The 16,020-nt window shown below is 49.9% G+C and overlaps 1 protein-coding gene across 1 annotated transcript in view; it reads left to right on the forward strand.

Annotated features, from left to right (window-relative positions):
- The window catches only part of SPTBN2 (spectrin beta, non-erythrocytic 2), a 49,461-nt gene extending 33,839 nt beyond the window's left edge, over window positions 1-15,622 (forward strand). The window contains exons 19-37 of the mRNA XM_006171311.2: window positions 17-163; window positions 2,038-2,301; window positions 3,253-3,477; window positions 4,159-4,248; window positions 4,600-4,860; window positions 4,949-5,079; window positions 5,315-5,519; window positions 6,032-6,406; window positions 7,967-8,211; window positions 8,309-8,447; window positions 9,286-9,370; window positions 9,576-9,772; window positions 10,118-10,260; window positions 10,340-10,424; window positions 10,499-10,549; window positions 10,720-10,931; window positions 11,210-11,383; window positions 12,283-12,325; window positions 12,902-15,622. Coding sequence (XP_006171373.1) covers window positions 17-163; window positions 2,038-2,301; window positions 3,253-3,477; window positions 4,159-4,248; window positions 4,600-4,860; window positions 4,949-5,079; window positions 5,315-5,519; window positions 6,032-6,406; window positions 7,967-8,211; window positions 8,309-8,447; window positions 9,286-9,370; window positions 9,576-9,772; window positions 10,118-10,260; window positions 10,340-10,424; window positions 10,499-10,549; window positions 10,720-10,931; window positions 11,210-11,383; window positions 12,283-12,325; window positions 12,902-13,135 — 3,306 coding nt within the window. The 3' untranslated portion in view covers window positions 13,136-15,622. The remainder of the gene's footprint in view (window positions 1-16; window positions 164-2,037; window positions 2,302-3,252; window positions 3,478-4,158; window positions 4,249-4,599; window positions 4,861-4,948; window positions 5,080-5,314; window positions 5,520-6,031; window positions 6,407-7,966; window positions 8,212-8,308; window positions 8,448-9,285; window positions 9,371-9,575; window positions 9,773-10,117; window positions 10,261-10,339; window positions 10,425-10,498; window positions 10,550-10,719; window positions 10,932-11,209; window positions 11,384-12,282; window positions 12,326-12,901) is intronic.
- The last annotated feature ends 398 nt before the right edge of the window (window positions 15,623-16,020 follow it).

Consider the following 16,020-nt stretch of genomic DNA (forward strand, 5'->3'; position numbering starts at 1 on the left):
CTCTGTGTTTGGTCAGCTGAAACTCTGGATTGACGAGAAGATGCTGACTGCCCAGGATGTATCCTACGATGAAGCCCGCAACCTACACACCAAGTGGCAAAAGCACCAGGCATTCATGGCCGAGCTGGCGGCCAACAAGGACTGGTTGGACAAGGTAGACAAGGTGAGTGGTGTGACAGGAAGCGAGACTTTGGGGTTGCCTCTGGGCAACCTAGTTACAGCACAGGGCAGGGACCTGGCTCCAGAATGTTTTATTCAGGGTTAGAGATCATGGGGCCTCTGGTGCCACAGTTCCAAGGTAGAGAGTTGTGGCCTAGGGAATAAGTGTCTATGGGCTGTGGGACAGTGTGATTCTAGAATTCTGAAAAAGTACAAATTAGTAGAGAGCCAAACTGCAGCTTCGTTACAAGATAACTGTTTCTGGGTACAGGGCAGGAAAACACTCTTCAGCAGGGGTCTGCAAACTTTTTCTGTAAAGGTTAGATAGTAAATCTTTTAGGCTTTGTGGGCCATATCATTTCTGTTGCAACTACTCATCTCTGCCTTTGTAGTGCAAAAGCAGACACACAATACACAAATTAATGAGCCTGCTATGCTCCAATAAAACTTTATCTTCAAAAAACAAGCAATGAGCACAACACTCGGCAAGGTGCTGCTAGGCTATAAAAAGATGCTTTGCTTCCCTTGAGGGCATGATGGTTGGGTAGAAAAGACCATTGTGTTTTCAGTTTTTCCATTTGTTCAGCAAATATTTACTTGGTGCTGTTATGTATAAAACATTGTATTTACACTGGTAGGGAACAAAGGTGATTCCGTTGTGGGCCCCACCCTCAGGAAACAATAGATGGCCAGGACATGAGCCTGTACACATAGGGCTAAATTACATTCAGAGTAGACGATGATGAGGAAGCCTGAGAAAACCTGGAGACTGAGGAGAGGGGAGAGATGGGAGCAGGAGGCTCCAGGGCCGTCCATGAAGGATAACTAGAATTTGAACAAGCAGAGGTCCTGGAGAAGAGATGTTTCTATTATAGATGGAGGAAACAGTATCAAAAGAAAGTGAGGGGTGTGAAAGTGGGGTGCCTGTATGGGAACAAGGGGGTAAGTCAGTGTGGCAGGAGCAAAGAATGCAAAGGAGCCCCATGAAAGAAAGAGTGGAAGAACATGCTGGGCCAGTTCATGAAAAGCCCTGATGACCAATAAGGATGTGCTTAACGTGTGGGTTATGCTGGAGGTTGTGAAGTTACCCAAGCAGTGCTAGCCTTTGGTGCCCTTCATCATGACAGCCATGTGTGAAATGACCTGAAGGCAGTGTCTGAATTTGGAGTTTAGGGTAGGAGGTGATCCCAGGAAGCACCACTAGGGAGAGAAGGAGAATCGAGATACGGAAGGGATGGCAGTCGCTAAAGTATCTTCTATCACAGCAGCAGTGCTAGGGCACTCTGGGATACGGCATAGGATACACATAGGATACACATCAGCACCATTCTAGCCAGAGCATGAGGATGCTGGATCTTTAGGCAGCAACTCCCCCTCTGTCAATAGTTGAGGGCTGCTCCTGGGGCATTGCCTCTGGCACTTCCAGCTCATCTTCTCACTCCTCCCCCAGAAAGTCCATCAGTAAGAAGGTCAGAAGTAGAGAAAACAGATGGGATTCAGTTGCTGTAGTTCAAGGGAGGGGTAATGAGTTGAGAAACGTGATAGGATAGCAGTAAGACAAGTCCACATACAACATAACACTAGAAACCATGGCACCAGGAACCCACGATAAGGAAAAACTGCAATGGCGTCTTCAGTGAAATGAGGTCTGAGCTGGACCTTGAAGAAGTGGGGTTTAATCAGCAATGAGGGGTTAATCAGTTTAACAGGGGTGTAAAACCTCTGGGAAGAATATGCTAACAAGAGCATGCAAGAACTTGGAGAGATTGCCCACGCTTCAGGTCACTACTGCCCCATAAGCCCCTGGCCTGCTATCAGCTTAGAGAGCTCAGAGGTATCTAATTCTGGCACTTATACCTCCTTTGTCATACCACCCAGGAAGGGCGGGAGCTGACTCTTGAGAAGCCAGAGCTGAAAGCTCTGGTGTCAGACAAGCTGGGGGACCTGCATAGGCGCTGGGATGAGCTGGAGACCACCACCCAGGCCAAGGCCCGCAGCCTCTTTGATGCCAACCGAGCCGAGCTGTTCGCCCAAAGCTGCTCAGCCCTGGAAAGCTGGCTGGAGAGCCTGCAGGCCCAGCTACACTCTGATGACTATGGCAAGGATCTTACCAGTGTCAACATTCTACTCAAGAAACAGCAGGTATATGTGGGCCTTTGGTGGGAATGGTGAAGAGAGGAAGAGTCTAGTTCTTGATTTTGAGAAGTCATTCTTAGGCCTGACAAGTAACATCTTTATTGGAATGACTCAGAGTGTTTTCTATAGAGCCACTGTATCAGACTCTCTAGGGGCATGTGTCAGTCAGGGTAATGACAAGAGACAGAGGCCAGACTAGTAATTTGGGAAGAGAAGCTTTAGTAAAAAGAAGTGAAATAGGCAGTGGGCTGGATTCGGTGACCTCTGCTCTATAGAATACAGGAATAACAGGTGTAGGGAGCAGCTATTATCTCTAGACCCAAGGAAAAGTTTCCAAGGAAAGAACAAGATAGCTGCGTTTCAGACCTCATTGGAGAAGGCAAAGGCCAACTGAATGGCCTAGAAATTTGCTGAGGAATTATGGGACAGAGCAAGTCGGAAGCTGGCAAGCCAAAGCTCCCAGCAGGAAGCTGCTACTGGAATGCCAGCAACACATGCTAGCGGGGAAGAATCACTGGATCTCTTGCACACTTTTTGCTTAGGAGCAAGAAGAAAAGCACACCGGAACCACAGAACCCTCTTCCTCTCTGGTGCTTTGTGGTGCCCCTCCATTGCCCTCTACTGACAAGCCCTAGCATCGCACCAATTGGAAAAGGAGAAATATTTTAAGAGTTCAGTTCCAGTGTCTCAAAGCAGGGCAAAGGTGGATGTGGAACTGAAGTACTTGGATTTGAGACTGAGAGACAATAATGTGATAATTGGCATAATTACCAGACTCCTCTGGATTGTTACGTGTATTAAAGCTTGAGATACACTTGAGCCAGGCCTTGAAGGGATGCTCTTTCTAAAGCCATAGGGATGGATAAGAAATCATAGTTGGCTTGTTATAGACTAGTGTCTTCTGTGAGTTTGAAAGTAAAAATGTACTAACATTTCCTCCTTGCTCTGGGTTTGCAGATGCTAGAGCGGGAGATGGCTGTGAGAGAAAAGGAGGTGGAGGCGATCCAGGCCCAGGCAAAAGCTCTGGCCCAGGAGGACCAAGGTGCAGGGGAGGTGGAAAGGACCTCGAGAGCTGTGGAGGAGAAGTTCAGGGCACTGTGCCAGCCCATGAAGGAACGCTGCCAGCATCTACAAGCTTCTCGCGAACAACATCAGTTCCACCGAGATGTGGAGGATGAAATTGTGAGTCCCAGAGGCCAGGAGTGGGATAGCCTTCATCTTAAGAAAATAGTCACCTGTCTTCTCCAACCTCCTTCCTGGATTCTGGGCAAATGCCAAAAGTACTCTGTTCCCTCTTCCCTTGGTGTTTAAAATCTCCCCTCTAGGGGGACCAGCAGTTGGCGTAATGGCTATGTCGCTGAACTCCCATGTAGTCGACCATGGTTCGAGTCCTGGACCTGGTGGCTTAAAACTCACGCCGGGCAGGGAACCAGCAGTTAGCATAATGGCTATGTCGCTGGACTCCCACGTAGTCGACCGCGGTTCGCGTCCCGGACCCGGTGGCTTAAAACTCACAACGGGCGCGTGTGCGTGCGTGCCCACGATCCCGAGAGGAGAATGGAGGAGAAGGGATTGCGGCGTGACTATCCCCCCTGGGGGGTGATTTCTCGCTTTCTGTATCTCTGTCTCTCTCTCTGTCTAGCGAGCACACGCGCCCTATAGCAAAAACCTCAAAAAAATAATAATAAAAAATAAAATAAAATCTCCCCTCTAGGAAAACGGGGATACTTCTAGGTCCCTTTACCCCAGAACCAGAGATGATTGATTCCTCCACACATTCCAGTAGCTCTGGGTATCTCCACCATCCAACCCCTGACACTTGTTTTGCCCTGGACCTGCACTGACCCCTTATTTCTCATCCAGCTGTGGGTGACAGAGCGTCTGCCCATGGCCAGCTCCATGGAACATGGCAAGGACCTGCCCAGTGTCCAGCTCCTCATGAAGAAAAACCAGGTGAGGCAGGGGCTAAAGGCAAAAGGAAACTTCCCAAGAGCCTCTCCAGACTTGGATATCTGTTTTTTTCAAGACCTGGGTTTTTCTGACCCCACTTCAGTACTGAGTATAGCTGTAGACTTCACTGGTTCCCCTTTCCTGGCTTGGAGAGGGTGGGTTTCCTTGGGAGGCTTGAAGGGGCATTGCCATTACATCCTTGGGCCAGAAAGGAGGGGAAATGAAGAGGGCTCAGGAAGGAAGAGAGGCTTGAATGTGAAGGGGTATTGTGTTAAGTAGGCCTGAGGAGAAGGGAAGGTCTGGGCTCCCGTAACAAGCCTTTCTGTGTTTTTCTTCTGCTGCTGTTGTGAACAGACCCTGCAGAAGGAGATACAGGGCCATGAGCCCCGGATTGCTGACCTGACAGAGAGGCAGCGTGCTCTGGGTGCAGCAGCAGCAGGCCCAGAGCTGGCTGAGCTACAAGAAATGTGGAAACGCCTGGGCCATGAGCTGGAACTTCGAGGGAAACGACTTGAGGAGGCCATGCGGGCCCAGCAGTTCTACCGCGATGCTGCCGAGGCAGAGGCCTGGATGGGTGAGCAGGAATTACACATGATGGGCCAGGAGAAAGCCAAGGTGAGAGCCAGGGCAGGGCCCAGTCTGTGTGGCCAATTCTTCCTCCTCCTGGTCCCACCTCCCTGGTGCCTACTGTCACTTCCCCCAGGATGAGCTGAGTGCCCAGGCAGAGGTGAAGAAGCATCAGGTATTGGAGCAAGCCCTGGCTGACTATGCCCAGACCATCCACCAGCTAGCAGCCAGCAGCCAAGAGATGATTGACCACGACCACCCAGAGAGGTGAGCCCAGCAGGCACAAAGGGTCTCAGACCATGGGGCAGAGGGCACCTTCATTCCAGGAAGGTGCAGGGATTGTGGAGCCTTCTGTACTCTGTGTGTAGAGCACATCTAGAAAGCTGGAGAAGCAGGAACTCGGTGAGCTACTGGGGGACAAATAGGACAGGACTCCACAGAATAGGCTGGGGTCAGAGCAACATCTCCTAAGCCCCACGGTGCTTCCCCCACTGTCCTGTAGCACGCGGCTATCAATTCGCCAAGCCCAGGTGGACAAACTGTATGCCAGCCTGAAGGAGCTGGCCGGAGAGCGTCGAGAACGCCTGCAGGAGCACCTCCGGCTATGCCAGCTACGCCGTGAGCTGGATGACCTGGAGCAATGGATCCAGGAGCGCGAGGTGGTGGCAGCCTCTCATGAGCTGGGCCAGGACTATGAGCATGTGACAGTGAGTATCAGGGGAACCCATTGGGTGTGCCGGGCAGATTACCTAGGTTTAAAAATCCTGCTGAGGGGCAGTCCTCTGAGGTTTTCAGGCATATCATTTAAGGGTTGTGCAGAAAGGGGGACATAGGATTAAGCACAGGTGAAGGCAGAAAAAGAAATAACCAATCACTCTCTTTCAACAGAACTCAACTAAACAGGGTGAGCTTTAGATTCCCCTCCACTGTCTGGGGGCTTAGACCTTCATCAGTGCAGAAATAGCATTAGGGTATACTTGGCTGAGGGCTAATTGTTCCAGGGGCCTCCAAAGGCTACTGCTGGGGTGGGGGGCATCAGTTAAACACAGGGTGAATGGGAAACATCTCCTCACTAACCCAATTTTAGCAAGGAAATCTATTCCAGCCCATTGGCCCAGGAGAGAGAAGTGGGTTCTGAGTCTGGGAAAGGGGAGGATTTGCTCTGTCAGGCAGGGACTATATCCACCAGCATTTTCTGTACAACTGCTACCTCCCATAGATGCTCCGGGACAAATTCCGAGAGTTCTCCCGAGACACAAGCACCATCGGTCAGGAGCGTGTCGATAGTGCCAATGCACTTGCCAATGGGCTCATTGCTGGGGGCCATGCCGCACGGGCTACCGTGGCCGAGTGGAAGGACAGTCTCAACGAGGCCTGGGCTGACCTGCTCGAGCTGCTGGACACACGGGGCCAGGTGCTGGCCGCTGCGTATGAGCTGCAGCGCTTCCTTCATGGGGCCCGCCAGGCCCTGGCACGGGTGCAACACAAGCAACAACAACTTCCAGATGGAACCGGCCGTGACCTCAACGCTGCCGAGGCCCTGCAGCGCCGACATTGTGCCTATGAGCATGACATCCAGGCCCTCAGTGCCCAGGTCTGACCCAAGCATGAGGAGGTGGGGAAGGCTGAGAGGAAATTCTGTGGGAAATAGGGTGGGCGGTCAACTATGTGGGAGTCTAGTGATGTAACCATTACACCTTCTGCTGGTCCCAGAAAGCGAGAACTCACCCTCCCAGGGGAGATGGCCATGCCATAATCCCTTCTCCTCCGTTCTCCTCTTGGGATCTTGGGGGCAACACACACACATACCCAGCCTGAGTTTTAAGCCACCAGGTTTAGGACTTGAACTGTAGTCGGCCATATGGCCATGTGGGAGTCCAGTGATGTAACCATTACACCATCTGCTGGTCCTATGTTTACACTTTTTTTTCTTTTTTTTGGGGGGGGAGAGGTTTTTACTATCGGGCACTTGTGCTCATGTGCTCACCAGAAAGAGACAGAGGGACAAAAGGTGAGAAATCACCCCCAAGGGAGGATGGCCATGCTGCAATCCCTTCTCCATTCTCCTCCTGGGATCTTAGGCATGCACACACACACGCCTGGCGTGAGTTTAAGCCACCAGGTCCAGGACTTGAACCGCGGTCGACTACATGGGAGTCTAGCGACATAGCCATTATGCCGACTGCTAGTCCCCTATGTTTACACTTTTAATGACAAGTCTTCTTAAGGGCATATGACATTTTCAGGTAGCCCCAACAGCTAGAAGACTTTTTTAAAAATAATTATTTATTTTATTTATTATTATTATTATCATTATTATTATTTGGAGAGGTTTTTGCTATAGGGTACACGCGCTCGCCAGAAAGACAAAGAGAGATAGACAGAAAGCGAGAAATCACCCCCTAGGGGGGACGGCCACACCGCAATCCCTTCTCCTCCATTCTTCTCTCGGGATCTTGGGCATGCACACACACGTACCTGGCATGAGTGTAAGCCACCAGGTCTGGGACTCGAACTGCAGTCGACTACATGGGAGTCCAGTGACATAGCCATTACTCCAACTGCTGGTCCCAATTATTGTTGTTTTTTTTTTTTTTAATTTGACCAGAGAGAGAGGGAAAGTAAGAAAGCAAACTGCCAGGTCTGGGACTTGAACCACGGTTGCCATATGGGAGTCCAGCTCCTTAATCATTACACAACCTGCTGGACCCTAGGAGACTCTTCATATTACACTAAAATCTGCCTGTTGGTGCCACCTCAGCTAGAGCTCTAAACCTACACAAAATTCACGTAAATCTTTCCTTTAACCATTGAAACCCAGGTAGCCCCCACACAAATCCATATTCAGTCTGAATATCTCATTCTAGCAATCTCCAAGGTCCTCATGTCCTAGGGAGGCCTCTGAAAACTCAATAGGCTGGTGGCCCTTTTAAAGTTCCCTCCCTGGGCTAAGGCCAGGCCCCAGATGGTACTCAACAGAGCAGAATATGGCAGGGTGCCTGCCTTCATCTTCCCTGGCCCCTCTCCCTTTGCCCCTCCTCCTGCCTGTTCATCTGATCACAGGGCAGAAGGCAAAGAATAGTGGTCAGCATCAAGGGGATGCATCTTCTCAGAACTTCCATGCTCTGCCTGACTCTGACCTGGGGCCCTATAGGTCCAACAAGTGCAGGATGATGGCCACCGGCTCCAGAAGGCCTACGCTGGAGACAAGGCTGAGGAGATTGGCCGTCACATGCAGGCCGTAGCCGAAGCATGGGCCCAGCTACAGGGAAGCTCTGCCGCCCGCCGCCAGCTACTTTTGGACACCACAGACAAGTTCCGCTTCTTCAAGGCTGTTCGGGAGCTGATGCTGTGGATGGATGGTGTTAACCTGCAGATGGATGCCCAGGAGAGACCACGGTAAGACCCACTGTGCCTAGCAGCTTCTGCCAGTTATATGGGCTGGCAACTGTGATGGGGCTGTGTGCAGTAGGTGACAATATTTCTGTCCCCCCAGAGATGTGTCCTCTGCGGATCTAGTCATCAAGAACCAACAAGGCATCAAGGCAGAGATAGAGGCCAGAGCAGACCGCTTCTCTTCCTGTATTGACATGGGGCAGGAGCTGCTATCCAGGAGCCATTATGCAGCCGAAGAGGTGGGTGAGGCTTGCTGTGGCCTGGCCATCCTCACCATGCAGGGCTTAATGCTGATTTCCTTGAGTCTTTCTACTTCCTCTTGTTCTTTCTTTCTTTCTTCCTTTTTTTTTAAGTCATTTTAAAAAATTATTTATTGGGACCAGCAGATGGCATAATGGTTACATCACTGGACTCCCATGTAGTCAACTGTGGTTCAAGTCCCAGACCTGGCAGCTTAAAGTCATGCCAGACACATGTGCATGTATGCCCAAAAATCTCAGGAGGAGAATGGAGAAGGGATTGTGGTGTGACCATTTCCCCTTGGGGGTGATTTCTCGCTTTCTATCTTTCTGTCTCTCCAGTAAGCGCACGTGACCTATATAGCAAAAGTCTCTCTCTGGGGGACCAGCAAATGGCATGGTGGTTGGGGCACTGGACACTCCCACATGGCTGACCACAGTTCGAGTCCTGGACCTAGTGGCTTGCTTTCTCACTTTCCCTCCCTCTCTCTCTCTCTGGTCAAATTAAATGAATAAATAAATAAAATAATTCTTTTTTAAAAATCTCTCTTGCTCTTAAAAAAATAAAAAAGCAAGCCACCAAGTCCAGGACTCAAATTGTGGTTGGCAGTGTGAGAGTTCAGTGCCCTAACCACCACACCACCTACTGGCCCCATCTTGTTATTTCTTCATAAGAAATATTTTACTCTCTCCCCCTCAGAGCTGTTCAGGGATTTCCTACATCCTCTCTATCTCCCAGAACTGTCTGCTTCATGGTATCAGAAACTACTAGGCCCTCTCCCACCACCAAGAACTCTGAAAAGCCCCCCTGGGTGCTAACTCACATCTCTACCCCCAGATCTCAGAGAAGCTATCTCAGCTACAGGCCCGGCGCCAGGAGACAGCTGATAAGTGGCAGGAGAAGATGGACTGGCTCCAGCTTGGTAAGTTACCGTGGGGACCCTACATCCTAGGAGGAGGGACCAAGGGCCTCACATCCTGCAGTTTCCAAAGTAGGCCAGACCAGGAACCCTGGGTTTGAAATTTAAGTGCCTACCCTTGACACTGGCTGGTACTGCACTGGGGCAATGGCCTTCTTTGTGTCCACACTCTAATCTGTTATCTGTTTGTGACCCTGAATCCTGACAGTTTTGGAGGTGCTCATGTTTGGGAGAGACGCGGGGATGGCAGAGGCGTGGCTGTGTAGCCAAGAGCCATTAGTGCGGAGTGCTGAGCTGGGTTGCACAGTTGATGAAGTTGAGAGCCTCATCAAGCGGCATGAAGCCTTCCAGAAGTCAGCAGTGGCCTGGGAGGAGCGTTTCAGTGCACTGGAGAAGCTCACTGCGGTGAGGGCTACTGGACCCTAGGATGCCCACCACGACCTAACTGCCCCCCAGGCCTGTGTGTTCTCCTACTTAGAGAAGACATTTCTTCTCTTCCCACTGCACCAGCATCTCCCAGATGTGAGCTGACAGCACCCTGTTGACACCATAAGTTTGAGAGTCATCAGTTCCCCTGGGTGATGCTCCCAGACACCATCTCCCCCATTGCTTCTTATCCGTGCCTTCTTTCAAATTCTGTTCTCCATTCTTCCTATCTCATGAGACTAGAACTGAGACAATTCAGCTTTCCCTAACACCCTGATCCTCTTCAATGAAACCTTTTACATTGACCTCAGCACTCTTTGACAGCTGGAGGAGCGGGAGAAGGAGCGGAAGAGAAAAAGGGAGGAAGAGGAACGGAGGAAACAGCCCCCTACTCCAGAACCCACAGCCAGTCTGCCTGAAGGGGACCAATGGGGTGGCCAGACAGTTCCTGATGCCACCTGGGATGGGTGAGAGCTGGGACACCTGGGCTAAAAGGATGAGGTTAAGCCCAAGCAATCCAAGGACTAATGATTCTATTACCTTCAGCCATTCCAGAACCCAGTCACGGCTGCCACCATCCACACAAGCGCCCAGCGTTAATGGCGTCTGCACAGATGCAGAGTCCTCACAGGTAACCCTGCAGTCCCCATGCACCCAAAATTTTAGCTCCCCAACACATCCTCTTACAGCTTCTTGTCCTTGCAGCCCCTGATGGAACAACAGAGACTTGAGCAGGGCAGCTTCCCAGAAGGGCCTGTGAGTTTCCCCTTAGGAAGGTGTGGGTATTGATAACTGGGGATCCTGGGGTGGGGATGGGAGAGAGCAGAAGATCAAAGGAAAGTTGGGGATGGGAAAATCAGGTTTGGACATCAAGCTTCATGAAACCCAAAAAGAGTATCTCCCTTCTCATCCTTTTTTCCTCATAGGTGTCTAGTACAGGAGATGAATCCAATAGGCAACGGGGAGAGAAGCAGGCCCGGACACAGGGCCCAGCAATGCCCCAGAGCAGGTCCTCTGAGTCAGCCCACATTGCCACTTTGCCCTCTCGAGGCCCAGAGGTCTCTGCCCAGGAACAGATGGAGGGGATGCTGTGTCGCAAACAGGAGATGGAGGCCTTTGGCAAGAAGGCTGCCAACAGGTACTGGGTCTGACTCCTTGACACTTGTGGTCTCTCAGATTCCTACCTTCTCAGGAGGTTTCCCTGGAGCTTCTTAGAGAGGAAGGAATGCCCTTTCTGGATGTGTCCTCTGGGACACATTCAATATCAGGACCAGAGTGGGGCTTCAGGGGAGGACTAAATGAGTACAGAGATGGTGACTCCAAAGACTGGAGTGGAAATGGAAGCCCTAGCAAGCCCAAAGGAATCCCAGCTATAGGCCCTGCAGAGCCTCCTGACCTACACTGTGTCCCACCCAGGTCTTGGCAGAACGTGTACTGTGTCCTGCGGCGTGGGAGCCTTGGCTTTTACAAGGACGCGAAGGCAGCCAGCACAGGAGTGCCATACCACGGAGAAGTGCCTGTCAGCCTGGCCAGGGCCCAGGGCAGCGTTGCCTTTGATTATCGAAAGCGCAAACATGTCTTCAAGTTGGGGTAGGAACAGGACGGTGTGCTCAGGATGGGAGGGAAGTTGGGAGTGACACAAGGCAAGCCCTGAGCTAGCTTATGTGTGTGCACAGGCTGATCAGTCATCCATGCATCGAGATATCTTAATTTAAGGGCAACGTGTGGGTTCAGGAGGGGAGTTGCCTATAAGGAGCATCTGAATGGAGAGACCAAGCAGGCACTTGGATGAAAATGAGGGGGAAGGGGAACCAGCAGTTAGCATAATGGCTATGTCACTGGACTCCCATGTAGTCGACCGCGGTTCGCGTCCTGGACCCAGTGGCTTAGAATTCACGCCAGGTGCGTGTGCGTGCATGCCCAAGATCCTGAGAGGAAAATGGAGGAGAAGGGATTGCAGCATGACCATCCCCCCTGGGGGGTGATTTCTCACTTTCTGTCTCTCTGTCTCTCTGTCTGTCTGGCGAGTGCATGTGCCCTATAGCTAAAACCTCTCAAAAAAAAAAAAAAGATGAGTGGGAAGGAGGGAAACTCTAGGTTGTATCCCACCCTCAGGTAACTAGAGGACCCAAGATCTGGTAACTGACAGTCTCCCGCTAAAAAGTTTTCTAGGGTGGAAAATCTGAAAGCAGGGCTCTGCATGCCTCTGCCTCTGGGGACTTCCAGGGCCTGCCCCTGCCTGCCAGTAAGCAGCAGACAGGAGGCTTGCTTCTGAAGGGAGGATTTTCAACCTGTCCTCTGCAGCCAGTCAGAAAGGATTTGCTTTTGTACAGTCCTGGGAATCTGAAGAATGTGCACGACATGTCTGATCTGGCTCTGAGGGCTGCAGTGGGCCATTTTCCCAGCCTGATTTCTGAGTTATAATTGAGCTCTCACCAGTGCTGATCTGGCAAACAGCTGATCTGCCTGTGACTTCTTTCTCCCAACAGCTTACAGGATGGAAAAGAATATTTATTCCAGGCCAAGGACGAGGTGAGTTGCCCCTATCTCCTCCATGCTCCTATCTCTCTGTGCCATTCTTAGAACCCTCTGGTGGGACCAGCAGATGGTATAATGGTTACATTGCTAGAATCCCATGTAGTCAACTGTGGTTTGAGTCCTGGACCTGGTGACTTAAAACTCACGCCGGGCACGTGTGCATGCATGCCCAAGATCCCGGGAAGAGAAGGGATTGTGGCATGGCCATCCCCTCTGGGGGGTGATTTCTCACTTTCTGTCACTCTGGCAAACGAACGTGCCCTGTAGCAAAAATCTCTTAAAAAGAAAAAAAAAAGAACCCTCTGGTTGCAGATTCCCCTTCCTTCCCCTTCTTTCTCTGTCCTGGTGTTGTGTCTCATTCTTTGTATTAAGACAGTCCACAGCCAATTGGACATCTGTGAAGGTGACACCAAGACATGTTTCCTATCTTAAAAGGGTCTTTTTTCTCCCAATGATATGAAACAGATAATTTTTCTGACCCCTATTTTTCTGCTTGCCTGCTCTGTCTGCCACTGGCTGCCCCAGCACAAGTTCTAAGCTGACCAATTGCCTTTCTGTCCCCCCCCGCAGGCAGAGATGAGCTCATGGCTGCGGGTGGTAAATGCGGCCATTGCTACTGCATCCTCTGCTGCTGGAGAGCCAGAAGAGCCAGTGGTGCCCAGTGGCCCCCGGGGCATGACCCGGGCTATGACCATGCCCCCAGTATCACCAGTTGGGGCTGAGGGGCCTGTCGTGCTTCGTGGCAAGGATGGCAGAGAACGAGAGCGAGAAAAACGCTTCAGCTTCTTCAAGAAGAACAAGTAGTCAGGGGCAAGAGTCCCAGGCCAGCTCCCTCCCTCTGTTAGGAAACTGCCAGGGACTGTTGACAGGGACCACCTTCTTGTCAGGACAATTACCTGCTGCTAGGGTCTGTTGCCAAGGTCAACCCATCACCAGGAACTGTCACCGGGGACAAGTTCAGTGTTTCCAAGGACAACCCTCTTCTGCTATTTAACTCTAGACTTGTGGTGGGACCCAGGCAACCCCCAATTCTACTGCCCCACTCCCTCTTCTTCCCTCTTCCCCAGCCTTATGCCTCTCTATACCCCACTAATGCGGACACCACCGCACCCTCAACACAGGCCATTTGGGGAATGGCTACCCCCACCTCAGGGTCCTTCTCACCACAGCTGGGGCACACCATCCAGTTCCTTGCCTCTGGGGACCAGCCAGGAATCTCTCAGAGCTGAAGCAGGACCTGGGGGCAAGAGTGCAAGATGACAGAGTCAGAGGTGCCTAAGCTCCCCCTTCCTACCTTCCCTCATCCTCTGATTCAAGTGGCCAATCTATCTCCAGCTGCTCTCAGTGACTTCCAGGTGTGAGTTATTCAGGGTCAACCACAGCCTTGAATCTGGCCAAGGAGATGATTAAACAGCTCAGCTTCTCTTTCTGCCTCTGGGTGTCCTTGCTTTCCTGACCACAGCCTCTCTGCCTAAGTCCATGTTCTCTCCTTTGGCTCTGGTCTTCTACATGCCAGGTTTCCACTCTGCCCCAGCCTCCAAGCCCTCAAAGAACCACATTACTAAGGTTCTTAGTCTCCCCATCTCTATCCCACTTCCCTCAACACTGGCCATTTGGGGAATGGCTAGTAACCCCGTTTGCTGGTTGACCAGTGCCGAGCCTCTGTGGACCAAAGAAGTTCACTAAGGGTTGGGATGATGCAGGATTCATAAAAGGCAGTGAGGGATCCTTCTCTGACACACAACTTCCTTTGTTCGTGACTCTCTCAACTGTTATAAAAAATGGAAGACTGCAGCGTGTGGCCACCTAGTCTCAGCCACAACTCAGGCTGACAGTAGAGTTGAGTACATAAGGGGGTGATAATTGATCCCACTTTGTCTCTTCCCTCATAGAATCAAGGAAGCTCAGGCAAGGATCAGGAAACTGGCAGGTACCCAATCCACTGACCCTTGGAATGACATCACCCATCACCTTGAGAAGCCATGATGTACATCCTAAGTATATAAACACACACATGCACGCACGCACACAAGCACACACACACACGCATGCATGCACGCACACCTGGGAATATATTCTAGAGCTAATGAAGTATTGAAAAAGGAGCAAGTGGCTTCTTCCTTGTCTCTAGCTTGGCAAATTGGAGTTTTCAAGGCAATGGTGCTGACTCCAGATGTTGATGGAGATGACCATTTCTTGGTGGCCTCCTACAGAAAAAGCTGTCCTTTTACTGTTTTCTATACACATACACAAACCAACTTTCCAGAAAAGCAGCTCTGTCAGCCTAATCAGTTAAAGGTCTGGACTGAGCAGACCCCTGAGTAGCATCAGTCAGAACAAAGTCAGGTGTGTGCAGGCCCAAGACTAGCACCACACAATCCCAGAATGGGCTCCAAAGATGAGATCTGGTGGACCAGATAGCTCACGGGGTAATTTTCTAAACTTTCTCTTAAGATGGACATATTTGGTATTCCACAGTAAACGTGGATAAATGAAACAGTCTGTCATGGGACTAAATGGAAAAATATATCCATACTACAAAGATACTTCTTGTTCTTCGAGTGCACTATAAAATCTCCAGTAAATGAGCCATACATTGTGGAGTGCTTAGGGAATCTTCAGCATTTGCACTCCATGGTGGCAAGCCTGGAGGTTTAGTGAAAAATCAATAATTGAACATTTTAAAAGGAAATTTATATGCAGGAAGGAAATTAATGGAGAGATAATTATTTTAATGTAAAAATTTCAGTGTAAATAGGGCAGCCCACTGAAGCAATCCTGAAGAATGCAATCTTTGTGGATGGAGAATAAGACTAAAAATTTGGTCTGAGTGTCATCTATTAATACATATGCGTGGCAGCTGAAGCTACTTTGGGGCACGATTTTTTAAGGACAGATATAGAATAGGATAAGTAGAGGGCCAGAAAGTAAGTCTTGGGAGATATCTTCAGATGTGGGTAGAAGAAAAAAAATTCCAAGAAAGATGACAGGTGGAATGGGGCAGAGAGGGGTGTGAAACAAGTTTAAAGCACGAAAGTACAATAAATACAGACATTGCAATTGTGGGGAAATATGGACAGATAAAATGGCTTAATTACCTGCAGGAAAATGTTTGCATTCTTACTTGACTACCTGTAAGGGTGGGCCCTAGATCTATGCTGTCCAATATGGCAGCCACTGACCACATGTGGCTACTGAGCACTTGAAATGTGGCTAAATCCAAATTCAGATGTTCTGTAAGTATAAAATACCAGATTTCAAGGACTTAAAAGGAAAAGAATTAATATCTTAATTTTTATATTGATTCTATGTTGAAAATGATAATATTTTAGATATACTGAGTTTAAAAAATATTATTAAAGTGAATTTCAATTGTTTTACTTTTTAAAATGTGTTTAGTGGAAAAATTTAAGTGACATACGTATATGGCTTATATTCTGTTTCTATTGGACAGCACTGCTCTAAATGGACTACAATTGGCTCTCTGTATCTGTGGGTTCTGCATCCACAGATTCAACCAACCATGGATCAAAATACTGGGGAAAAAAATGGTTGCACCTGTGCTGAATATGAACAGATTTTTTTTTTTTTTGGAGAGATTTTCACTGTAGGGCGCGTGCGCTCGCCAGACAGACAGAGAGAGACATAGAGACAGAAAGCGAGAAATCACCCCCCAGGGGGGATGGTCA

Source organism: Tupaia chinensis, unplaced genomic scaffold, assembly GCF_000334495.1.
Source record: "Tupaia chinensis unplaced genomic scaffold, TupChi_1.0 Scaffold149501_1, whole genome shotgun sequence".
Taxonomy (NCBI): domain Eukaryota; kingdom Metazoa; phylum Chordata; class Mammalia; order Scandentia; family Tupaiidae; genus Tupaia; species Tupaia belangeri.